Source organism: Buceros rhinoceros, unplaced genomic scaffold (assembly GCF_000710305.1).
Source record: "Buceros rhinoceros silvestris isolate BGI_N320 unplaced genomic scaffold, ASM71030v1 scaffold3089, whole genome shotgun sequence".
NCBI classification, from domain to species: domain Eukaryota; kingdom Metazoa; phylum Chordata; class Aves; order Bucerotiformes; family Bucerotidae; genus Buceros; species Buceros rhinoceros.
Genome location: NW_010430817.1, coordinates 107,363 through 117,549, shown reverse-complemented (window position 1 = coordinate 117,549; position 10,187 = coordinate 107,363). Strand labels below are relative to the sequence as shown.

The following is a 10,187-nucleotide window of genomic DNA, read 5'->3' as shown; positions in this document are numbered from 1 at the left end:
CTATCATTACTGTCACGGGCTGGAGAAAATCACAGTAATACTGGAATATTGTTTTGTTCTCTGTGTGCTTCTTTTGAAAACAATGAATCCTCTAGGTGTGAGTCCTCTGGGAATGGAATAGAAACTATTTGATTTACATATACCAGTGAATAACAGCTATGATAGCAGGTTAGAGGTGATAAAGAGGTCTTAGAGGTGAGAAGGTTTTCTCAACTCTGTGACACCAAACTCATTTTCTTTAAAACATGTTGAAATGTTAACATGAATGCCATAGTTTAGCAAAGCACATTAGTTGATGTCTAAGAAGTTCTTAGCAATTTCAGGAGGAGGGTTAATATCTACTGACTTCAGTGAGACGTAAACACATAAGTGAATGCTTGCTGGATAGGAAGGCTGCCCTGGATGAAGGCTTATATGAGAGGCTGAGTTACCTATGGGAGTTACGTGTACATCTGAAGGGTTGCTGAATCACAGCCAATGTAGATTTTCATTCCATTTGAGCTTTTAGGTTTCATTAAGACTTTTGATAGTCAACTGAGCAATACTGGGACATCAGGCAGCTGACCACAGAATACAACAAACCGTTGTGTGTGTTCATGAAATTAAGACAGGTAGTCCAGACACTCCTCAGTAGGAAGGAAGGTAACATATTATCATAAAAATCTAACACTTCTCAGAAAAATTAAAACAAACTATAAAATATAAACGTAATACAACACAATACAAAGATAGCGAAATATTGTGTTAAAGATAAAATGTATTATCAGGACACGATTTTGCACTATTCTCTGAAGCAGTGCTTGTGTACTTTGAACTTAGAGGAATTTTGGACTGATAAAATTTTTGCGTTGGTTTGTATAAGAGCTAGGTATAACTGACATTTACAATACTTTCACTTGTTCTTTCTACATAACCAGAAGGTCTAAGTCTATAAATATTTCTTATTATATAAACTATCCTTTCTGTAAACTTAGTGGCTCTGGAGTATTTATATAATCCAGTCAGTTTCCTAATATAGTCAACTTTCAGTTATCCCAGTTACATCACATTACCTTATTATACCCGTATGTCTTCTTTGCTGTGTCATACGATCCCTGCGACTAGTGTGGAAAAAGCTGATGTCTTTTTCAGTTTATTTCCAGTTTCATCTTTCCATCTTTGAACTTCACTTTGAGTATTTTAAACTTTTACTGCCAACAGTTCCTCTTGATTTATTCATTGCTGAGAAGTTTGTGTCTTTGTCCACCTCTGTCATCCCATTAAAATATAATTTCCATGTGTTTTACAACAGGTCTGTCATGCTTCCTCATATCTCCCTCAGCATGGGTCCTCTGGCTGTGCACTACTGCTTTTACCAAAATGTCTGTCCAAAATAACGTTGATGACAGTTCTACTGCAGCCATAAAGCCTTTTCAGCCTTGATACTCTGCTGCAGAGTCGACGGTTTACCCAATGCATAAAAATGCATCCAGCATTACACTTCTCCATGTGCAGTAAAGAAGTTTTGTAGATTTTTAAGGACCCTGCAATGTCTCTTGGCTGTTTTCCCACTCTGACACAGAGCACACTTGTAGCCCTCATGTTGGGTTACAGAATACATTACTGGAAGGAGAAACAAACCTATTTGACTCTGTGTGGATGCTTACAGAAAACTGGAGGTAAGATCTGAAGTATCAGTCTTGACATGTAAGCAGTCGACTCAAAGAATTTTCTAGTGGTAAGAACAAAATGATAGGATTGCATGACTTAAGGAAATGAATTCTAAAGATTTATTAGGAGTCCACTAAGTTGCACAATACAGACATTAGGCTACTCAGTTGCAGGTGAGTACACATGATATGTCAGGACAGACCTCTTTTTTAGACAAATGTGAAAACTAGTAACATAAAAATTAGTAAATTAGGATGTAAAAATACATAAATATTCACATATACGTACTATGGTTTTAAGATTTTTGCTGACCTAAGGGTCCAAACATCAAGATAGAAGCTGTCAGAAAAAAATCGTTAAAAACTTAGTATTGTCTGGAAGGTAATATAAAGGAAAATGAGCAATATTTTAAAGGTCAAAGAAAAATCCAAACATAAACTGGTGGGTACAGAAAGTTGTGACGAAAAATTACCGCAAGGTTCAAGCAAACGACTCAACTGAACAGCATTTACAGGTTTACCACACTGCAAGGTTCAAGAAAACTATGCAATTGAACTTCACTTACAGGTTTACTATGCCACTATTGCAGAGTTTCACAGATACAATGGAAGAATGCACTATTAGTACTTAAAAAGCAAGAATACACTATAATGACCCAAAATGCACTGAAGATTACACGTACGTTAGTTAATCACTCACATTTATGAACTTACAACATGCTAAGTACTCATTCACCCCTCCCCTCCCAGTAAGGATTCTGAGTCCCAGAAAAGCAACCTTGGTCAGTCCTGGCCAAGGGGAAAGGGTCTCCATGCACTCCCAATTTTTCTACCCAAAACTCACAGGATTTATCCCCTGCCGTACGTGATGTTTAGCAGGGCCGTGCCTGCGTGGGCTATACTATCCAGAAAGTTTATCTTCGGTGGTGTGATGTCCCTTATCCTCCCGTGAGCAAGATTTAGCCAGTACTTGTTCTTTTGCTGATTTGGTGATGTCTAAAACTGAATAGTGGTTGAACAGGACTCGGGATATTTTATTTGTTAAGGGATTTCACTTCGTTTCCATTCTTGGTATGATGCAGTGTTCAGACAACTCCGGGCTAAGCTCTTTCTGCAGCTTCCCCAAAGTCATCTCTGCACAGATAAGGCAAAGCACTAGATGAAGCTGAGTCAAATTAACAATCCCCTACATTTTACCTTTGTTCTCAGAAACCTTTCAGCCAGTTAGTCCCAAACAAAAGTTTACAAATAAGATACATGTAAAGGTACAATTCTCTATCACTTAGAGATGAGTAAAATTTGGAAATGAGACCTGTGGCACCTTTCATAATCATAGCTTTTATTGTGAGTAAGGTGACCAGACACAGCTGGACTGACTCAGATTGCAAAATCTGACTTCTGGAAATGCTGCAGACTGATGAAATGAGTGAGAACAGATCTCCACTGCAATAGGATGATCCTGAAATGAAGGGATTTAGCAGTAGGTAATGTCCAGAACCTTCGTTATCTGGAGGAAATAGGGAATTGAATGCCTCTGTGTTCTCAGGAATGTGTGTGGATTTAGGCTTTTCCGTCACGAGAAGAGAATTTTGCTTTCATTCTTTGAATGTTACAGTGTTCCCTAAAAGATTTAACTGTCATATTGCTAACTGTCTTGAATTAAATCAGGTTTATTTATATAATATACCACAGACTTTGATTCCTCAGGGTTGCATTCTTTTCTGTTAATGCCACATAAATAATATGGGTGTAAATTATCTTGGTGTGTCTGGATTGGGAGGGTGTGGACCCCTTAGCTGATTCAGGAATACTAGTCCACATCTAATTTAATCTCACAACAGTATATTCACATTGCCCCATTGATTTAGTTGAGAAAGTGACATTTTAAAACCTGTTGTCATGGAATAAGCTGCAAAAACCTGAGAATGGTGTCAAAATTTCACTCATCATGTAAAGCATTATTGAACTGGAGCACCAAAATATAGTGCAAAGTAAATAGACATTAATAGAATATGTCCAGACTAAAAACTATGTAAAGGCAAAATGGCCAAGAGGACTATTACTTTCTTTTTCTTTGAAGAGGAGACCTATGGCTTTGTGTAAAGGGGTATGGTACATGCCTGAACGAAAACAAAAATAGCAGGGAAAGTTGTTTGCTCTTTATGTTTGAGTAATTTGGAACACAGAAGTGTCAGAAAGGAACCGCTGAATTTATCACATCATAACTAACCCCTCTCCTCTGACCACACTGCAACATCGCTGTCAGCAATGGAAAATGGATGTTACCTTGCATGCTTAAGAAAGCATTATTTTCTGATAACTATGCAATCAATTTGGTGTGTCAGCACTGTGAATTTTTTCCTGTTTTTCCAGCCACTGGCGGATGTTTAATGCAAACAAACCGAAGTACTGGAAATAATATCCACCTGGTGGTACTGTACTCTCGTGAAATCAAGTGTACTGTAGCACAACCTCTGGGCTGTTAATAGGATCAGGTTTATCTGTACTGTTGCTTTTTGGAATTCTTATTTCAGATATTTGCTATAGAATGAATGTTTTTTTTCTTTACAGCTTAGCACAGGTATGTGTTAATTGGGAATGATAAATGTGTTAAGTGGGAATCACTGGGAATGATAATGATTTGGTCATAGCCGAAGTGGAAGCACACATATTGATGAACTGAGACCATTGGAAGGCAAACCATAGTTTTGCAGACTGTTTTTATTGTGTAATCCACAAAGAGATAGGTTTGTACAATCATTACTTATAGTTTACATGTAGGTTACACATAGAGTAATGATTATGTTGTCTGCCAGCAGAGCTAAGAATGTAAAGTGGTTCTTTGAAATGGGTAGGACTCCAAAAGGAAGAGGCCTGAGAAGCATCATGTGGCCTGTCTACAGATGCCGTGTTAACAGTAGAAATATATATTCAAATATGTTGACGACTTCAAAGTTTTGCAGAACAGTTGTTGACAACTGCTCCAGGCTCTTTGCTTCTTGTCCCTTTTTGTGCATCTGACTTGCAACTCTGCAAAGGCTGCTCAGCCGCCCATTTCAGCCCTGCTTCCTGTTACCTACCTCTGCTGTTCAGACCAGTTACCAGATAGCAAAGTTACAAATACCTAGGTAGAAAATTTTCAACTACTAAATTCCTTTGGAGACAAATTGCTTCTGCTCTTATAAAAGTGAGCTTTCTTTGCACCCTAAACATACTGAATTTCAGTATTCAGCTACTGGTCCATATTTTGTCTTTATCATCTAATGAATCCTGTGAAATAATTCTAGACCATTTCTAGACCACAATTCTGTTGGCAAGAGCCTAAAACCCATACATTTCCAAAATGGGATTTTAGCCAAATGGAAAACTACATTTAGATTTGTGATCCAAAAAACTCATTCAGTCTTCACGTTGAGATTTAGCCTGAAACTGCCTGAAATGGGAAAATTCAAGGTATAAATCTGTAGTGGTCTTTAAATACCTATTACTATGCTTGATTTTCAAGTTCCATGCACTGCACGGAAAAAAAATTAAAAAAAGAAAAAATGGATAGCTGTGTTCTTGGGGCAGAATTGGGAAGAGAAAAGTGGCTCTGTCCTGTAGCCAAGATAGTGAACACAGCCAAGGCCACAGCAATTCTGGTTCTGTGCTGCAGAGTCTTTAGAAAGACTTCTGGCAGAGATATTTACAGAATTTTTTAACAGTTTTCTGTTGATCATTATCTTGGACTTAACCAATTGAAGGCTATATCCAAAAAAAAAAAAGCACTTACCTTGATTTAGTCTTTCCTTTACATTCCCTTGGATACATTTTAAACAGAGGTTTTAAAATCCTTCCGTTGTCATAGTTTTCTACTTCTGTTTATTATGCTCGTTGCTTCTACTCTGATCTAATTTAAATGCAGTTGCCTTTTTTAACATGATATAGTAATAAATGAACAAGTAAAATATTTAAATTTTACCCTATTCATATGGTTCAAGAGTAATGCTGGAAGCTGGTGTTCTGCTAATTTTAACTCAGTGAACAGTAATACTTTTTTTTTGTTTTCTTCAAAGACACTTTTTCTCAGGATTAAGTTTCCCACAATGAATGCTTGGCTTCTCTTTCTTAGTCATATGCAGCAAAATAGAAAACAAACAGAAATCAAACAAATTCAAAGGACAGAACAATATTTCAAATGTACCCTTTCACTGTGACTAGCAACTACGTTGTAATTGAAATAGCTAAACCTCCAAATCCAGTGAAAATCTCAATAAGAATTTGCCAAAATTTACTTGAAATGCTGAGGATTTTTTCTGCAGACTTCAAAAGGTTTGGATTTGGGAACTGGTAACAAAACTAAAGCAGGTGAAGATTACAGAAAATCACTTTGTCTTTGCTTCAAGTATACATAAGAAACATAAAATCAAATTTCTTAAATAGTGATATAATGATACATTACATCAGGAGTTAAAAATATAATTACTTTACTTTAGCTGCTCTTTTTATTATTTTTAACTGTGCTAAGCAGTTTTCCACAAATAATTTTTACAGAGTACTTTACAATAAGGATGATGGAAAACCAGCTACAGATCAAAGCATCCAACTGTTTTCAGCTTTCCAGTGGCACTTTCACACTTATGTGCAGCACTCCAAAAACAGAACTCTTGGGAGATCTTTCTGTGGTTCAAAATTCAATTACTGTTCCATCAGAAATAGTAGAGGCATTAATAGAATGAGTTTTGAAGATATTTTTGAGACAGATTTCACTCTCTCCTCACACAGCAGACACGTTGTCATTTCTGATAGATTAACCTAGGGCCATAATTTTCAATGTGTGGACAGTATTTGTGGCTGGAAAACTTTTTTGAGGTAAAATGTCTCAACAAGAACAAAAAAACCTACACCTCAAGACCCAACCCAAAATTTAAATTTATGTTAACTTGAGTAATCACTTTCCTTCTTTTTAAGTAATCTACCACTGTCTTGTGGTGGTTTGAGAAGCCCTAGTACCATTGTACAGCAGATAGTGTTCTTAAATGAAAACTGCATTCATTTTTATTTTCTTACTATTCAGGCTGTTTTGGTCCCAGTTCAAGAATACACTTCGGTCTTAATTTCAATGCAGTCTGGACAACAACACCTTAAAAAGGGATGTCAGCCTTTAAATATATGAATAAGACTGCTGGTTTCAACTAATACTCTCACCAATGAATCCTGCCGATGTGTAACAGCAAGGCACTACTGGTTTTCTCTTTACATGTGTAACTCCAAGTGAAGTTTTCTAACCGAAACAGAAAAGCAGGAGGCAAAGAAAAGGCTGGATGATTCATCTTGCTGTAGCTATTGAATGCTGCTTTCAAAATGATAATGCAAATCCTTTTTTTTTTTGGTGGAAATGACTTTGGGAAAACCCGTGGCTTACAAAGAAATATTGCAAATTCAAGATTGTCTGCTTCCTTCTCCTATGGTCTACTATAAACAGGAATTAATTCAGCAAGACCCTATGTCCTGTTTTATGCAAAAGGTTGAACTAGGAGTTCCTAGCAATTCCCACCACTGTTATAATATACAAGTCTATGTAGTGAAATATGGAAAGTATTAACTGGCCTCATTTTCTATAAAGACAGAATACACTTGCTAATCTGTGAATTCAGATGTTGTTTTTAACCAAAGTTGTAGTAGAAGTTTGGGATACAAGAATGAATATATATTTTTTAAAAAGAGGTATCTCGCTAAACACCGTGAATTGTAAAAGGTAGAATCTTTTGTGTAGTCCTGGATTAATGTATGCAATGTGGATAAAACTAGGCACACTTAATTTAGCTGTGAAATATTGTTTTTATTGAATTAATCTGCTTACCCATTACTGTATAACTTCATTCTACTATCCCTTTTGAAGAAGTACAAATACAACAATTACCTCTTGGTTATTTAAATACACCCAGACAATTAAATGAGTTTCTCTTAAATGAGTACATGTATTTTACTTTTCAGCCCAGAAACTCCCTCGCTGTCTCCTCTACTTATCTCCTGTCTCCAAGCTATTATTAGTGTCATATGGTTATGTATACAGAAGTTAAAGAATCAGTATTTTACTTAATTAGCATGCTTTACACAGCCAGCAACTCTTAATATATTTCCAGCCAGCTCTGTTCCAAAATCACTCTGCTTTTCAGTCAGCCAGAGCCTTAAAGTATACAGGCAGTCACTGAAGGTTGTCTAGGTTGAAAGCGAAAATTGGTACTAGAAAAAAGGAAAAAACCTTGCTCAAATACAGAATCATAGAATGCTTTGGGTTGGAAGGAACCTTCAAAGGTCACCTAGTCCAGACCCCAGCAGTGAGCAGGGACATCATCAAGTGGATCAGGTTGCTCGCGGACCTGTCCAACCTGATTTTGAATGTTTCCAGGGACATCTACCACCTCTCTGGGCAACCTGTGCCAGTATTTTACCACCCTCATTGTAAAAAATTTCTCCCTTATACCTAGTCTAAATCTTCCCTCTTTTAGTTTAAAACCATTTCCCCTTGTCCTGTCACAACAGGCTTTGCTAAAAAGACTGTCCCCATTTTCCTTAGAAGCCCCGTTTAAGTACTGAAAGGCCACAATAAGTCTCCCCAGAGCCTTCTCTTCTCCAGGCTGAACAACCCCAACTTCCCCAATCTGTTCTAAATCCGTTATAAATTAAGATTACAAAACCCCCAAACACTTAATTCCTGGGCCAAATGAGAGATGACAGGGACTGCTGGGGTTTAACGCTTCTTTCTAGGTGTAGATATTACACTTGTATATATTTTTGACAATATGTTTGCTCAATTCTATCTCTAAGGAGCAGCAGTAGATCTTTGCAAGTGTTATTATTCAGTTCAGTATTTCTATTTTAACATAAGATGCTGAAAAGTCTACAACTTGGTGTGATCTTCACTACACCGACAACATAAAACCCATCCCTTCAGAAAAAAAAAGAAAGACTGAATGCTTGTATTTGTGCTTCTGATTCTTTATGAATACTAATGCTCACAACCACAGATTAAATTAATCTCAGCTGCCTCAGTCACACTTGGTAAATGAATCATAAAGTAGTTTTGTCTTGATATGGTAAGTTGTCCTTGACAGCAAATTAAAATCTTAATAAGTGCCCTATTCAGAAAACACACACATACACATATTCTTCACTCCTAGAAATCGTGGTCGGAATGCAGATTCATTGATTTTTATTTTAAAAAAGCTGATCATAATTATATGTTATTTCTTCAAGGCCCTGTTATGATATATCAGGAATTTTTAAACCTTAAAGGAAAAAATTTCTGGCATTGACTGAGCATTTTGATAGGGAAAGCCTCAATAACATTTTGAAAGCAAACCAAAAAGAAGAATAAACCCCTCAATTTTATCTTCAGGTAGTGTTTAAACTATTTTTTTTTTCTTAAATGTATTGTCAGTTTTTAATTGCTTCTTGCTCTTAAAGGTAAATTGACACCCTCATCACAGAACAGCTTCAGTTGGAAGGGGCTGGTCATAACTGCACATAACTTTACACAACTATAAAAGATTTCTGCTTGCTTTTAAATAATCTTAAATTTTTAATTATGACAACAAATAGAAATAGTTAATGCAGTGTTAAAAAACTGTGCAGAGCAAGTAGACATGAAAGATTTGCACAACGCATCTGCTGAATCTCCTATGACCCAAGGATTTGGATTTCAGTTTTTGGCACTTCATTCCAAGTCTTTTGCTTCATTTATTTTTGTTGCTAAGTAAGGTGATCCACCTTTATCAGGGTGCTTCAAAATCATGGTTCTTCTACAGGCTGTTCTGATTTTGGCCTTGCCAGCAGATGGACTTAGACTAATTGGACTAAAGTAAGACTAGCTTCCTGTCTACTCGGTTTCTGTACAAATCCTCCTTTATAGTATGATGAAAGACTACAAGTTGAAATCCTCTTTGCTCTCTGTGTAATTGCCTGCTCCAATGGTTTCCAAAGGTGGAAAGCATAATAACTGTTACCACTTCCCTGCTGGCTGCCATTAATTCTTCAGCTCAACCAGCAGAAGACATTCTAGGAGCATTTCTCTTCTGCTTCTGCAAATAAGGCAGTTGCAACACCAAGTCTAACTGCTATCATAGTTTGGGCCCCATGTGGCTGTGGAAATCCTGGGCTGGGACACAGGGCAGGTGTCAGTCTCTGCCTGGGAGGCTGAACCTCCCCCTGGGCCCACGGAGGCCATCAAACCAAGGCTGAGATTATGTTTATTTAGGACATAATTCAACATAGTGACCATAGTAAGTAGTTTTAGAAGCCATAAATGACCTCTTGCTCTTTCAGAACAATGAAAAAAAATATATTCAATATATAACAAACCTTCTAGTGAAATAAAATTAAACTTAATTCCATTGGTGAATATTTTGAAATTCAAGGTTGATTTTCATAGCTGTAAAGAAAATTTCTCTGTTTCCCTTATTCAGTACAAGGACAATGTACAGTTTAACACAAGCTGGAGTTTCTTGGAGAGAACCTTGCTGTATTTTGATGACAGCAGGTGTTTTAGCAGCTTTC

The 10,187-nt window shown here is 36.8% G+C and overlaps 1 protein-coding gene across 1 annotated transcript; it reads right to left on the bottom strand.

Moving 5' to 3' along the window:
* Positions 1 to 9,333: 9,333 nt before the first annotated feature.
* Positions 9,334 to 9,755, bottom strand: LOC104499625 (dnaJ homolog subfamily C member 15-like). The gene is given in 3 exon segments (XM_010143154.1): positions 9,334 to 9,486; positions 9,489 to 9,631; positions 9,713 to 9,755. Coding segments are annotated over 3 exon segments (339 nt in total).
* Positions 9,756 to 10,187: the final 432 nt, after the last annotated feature.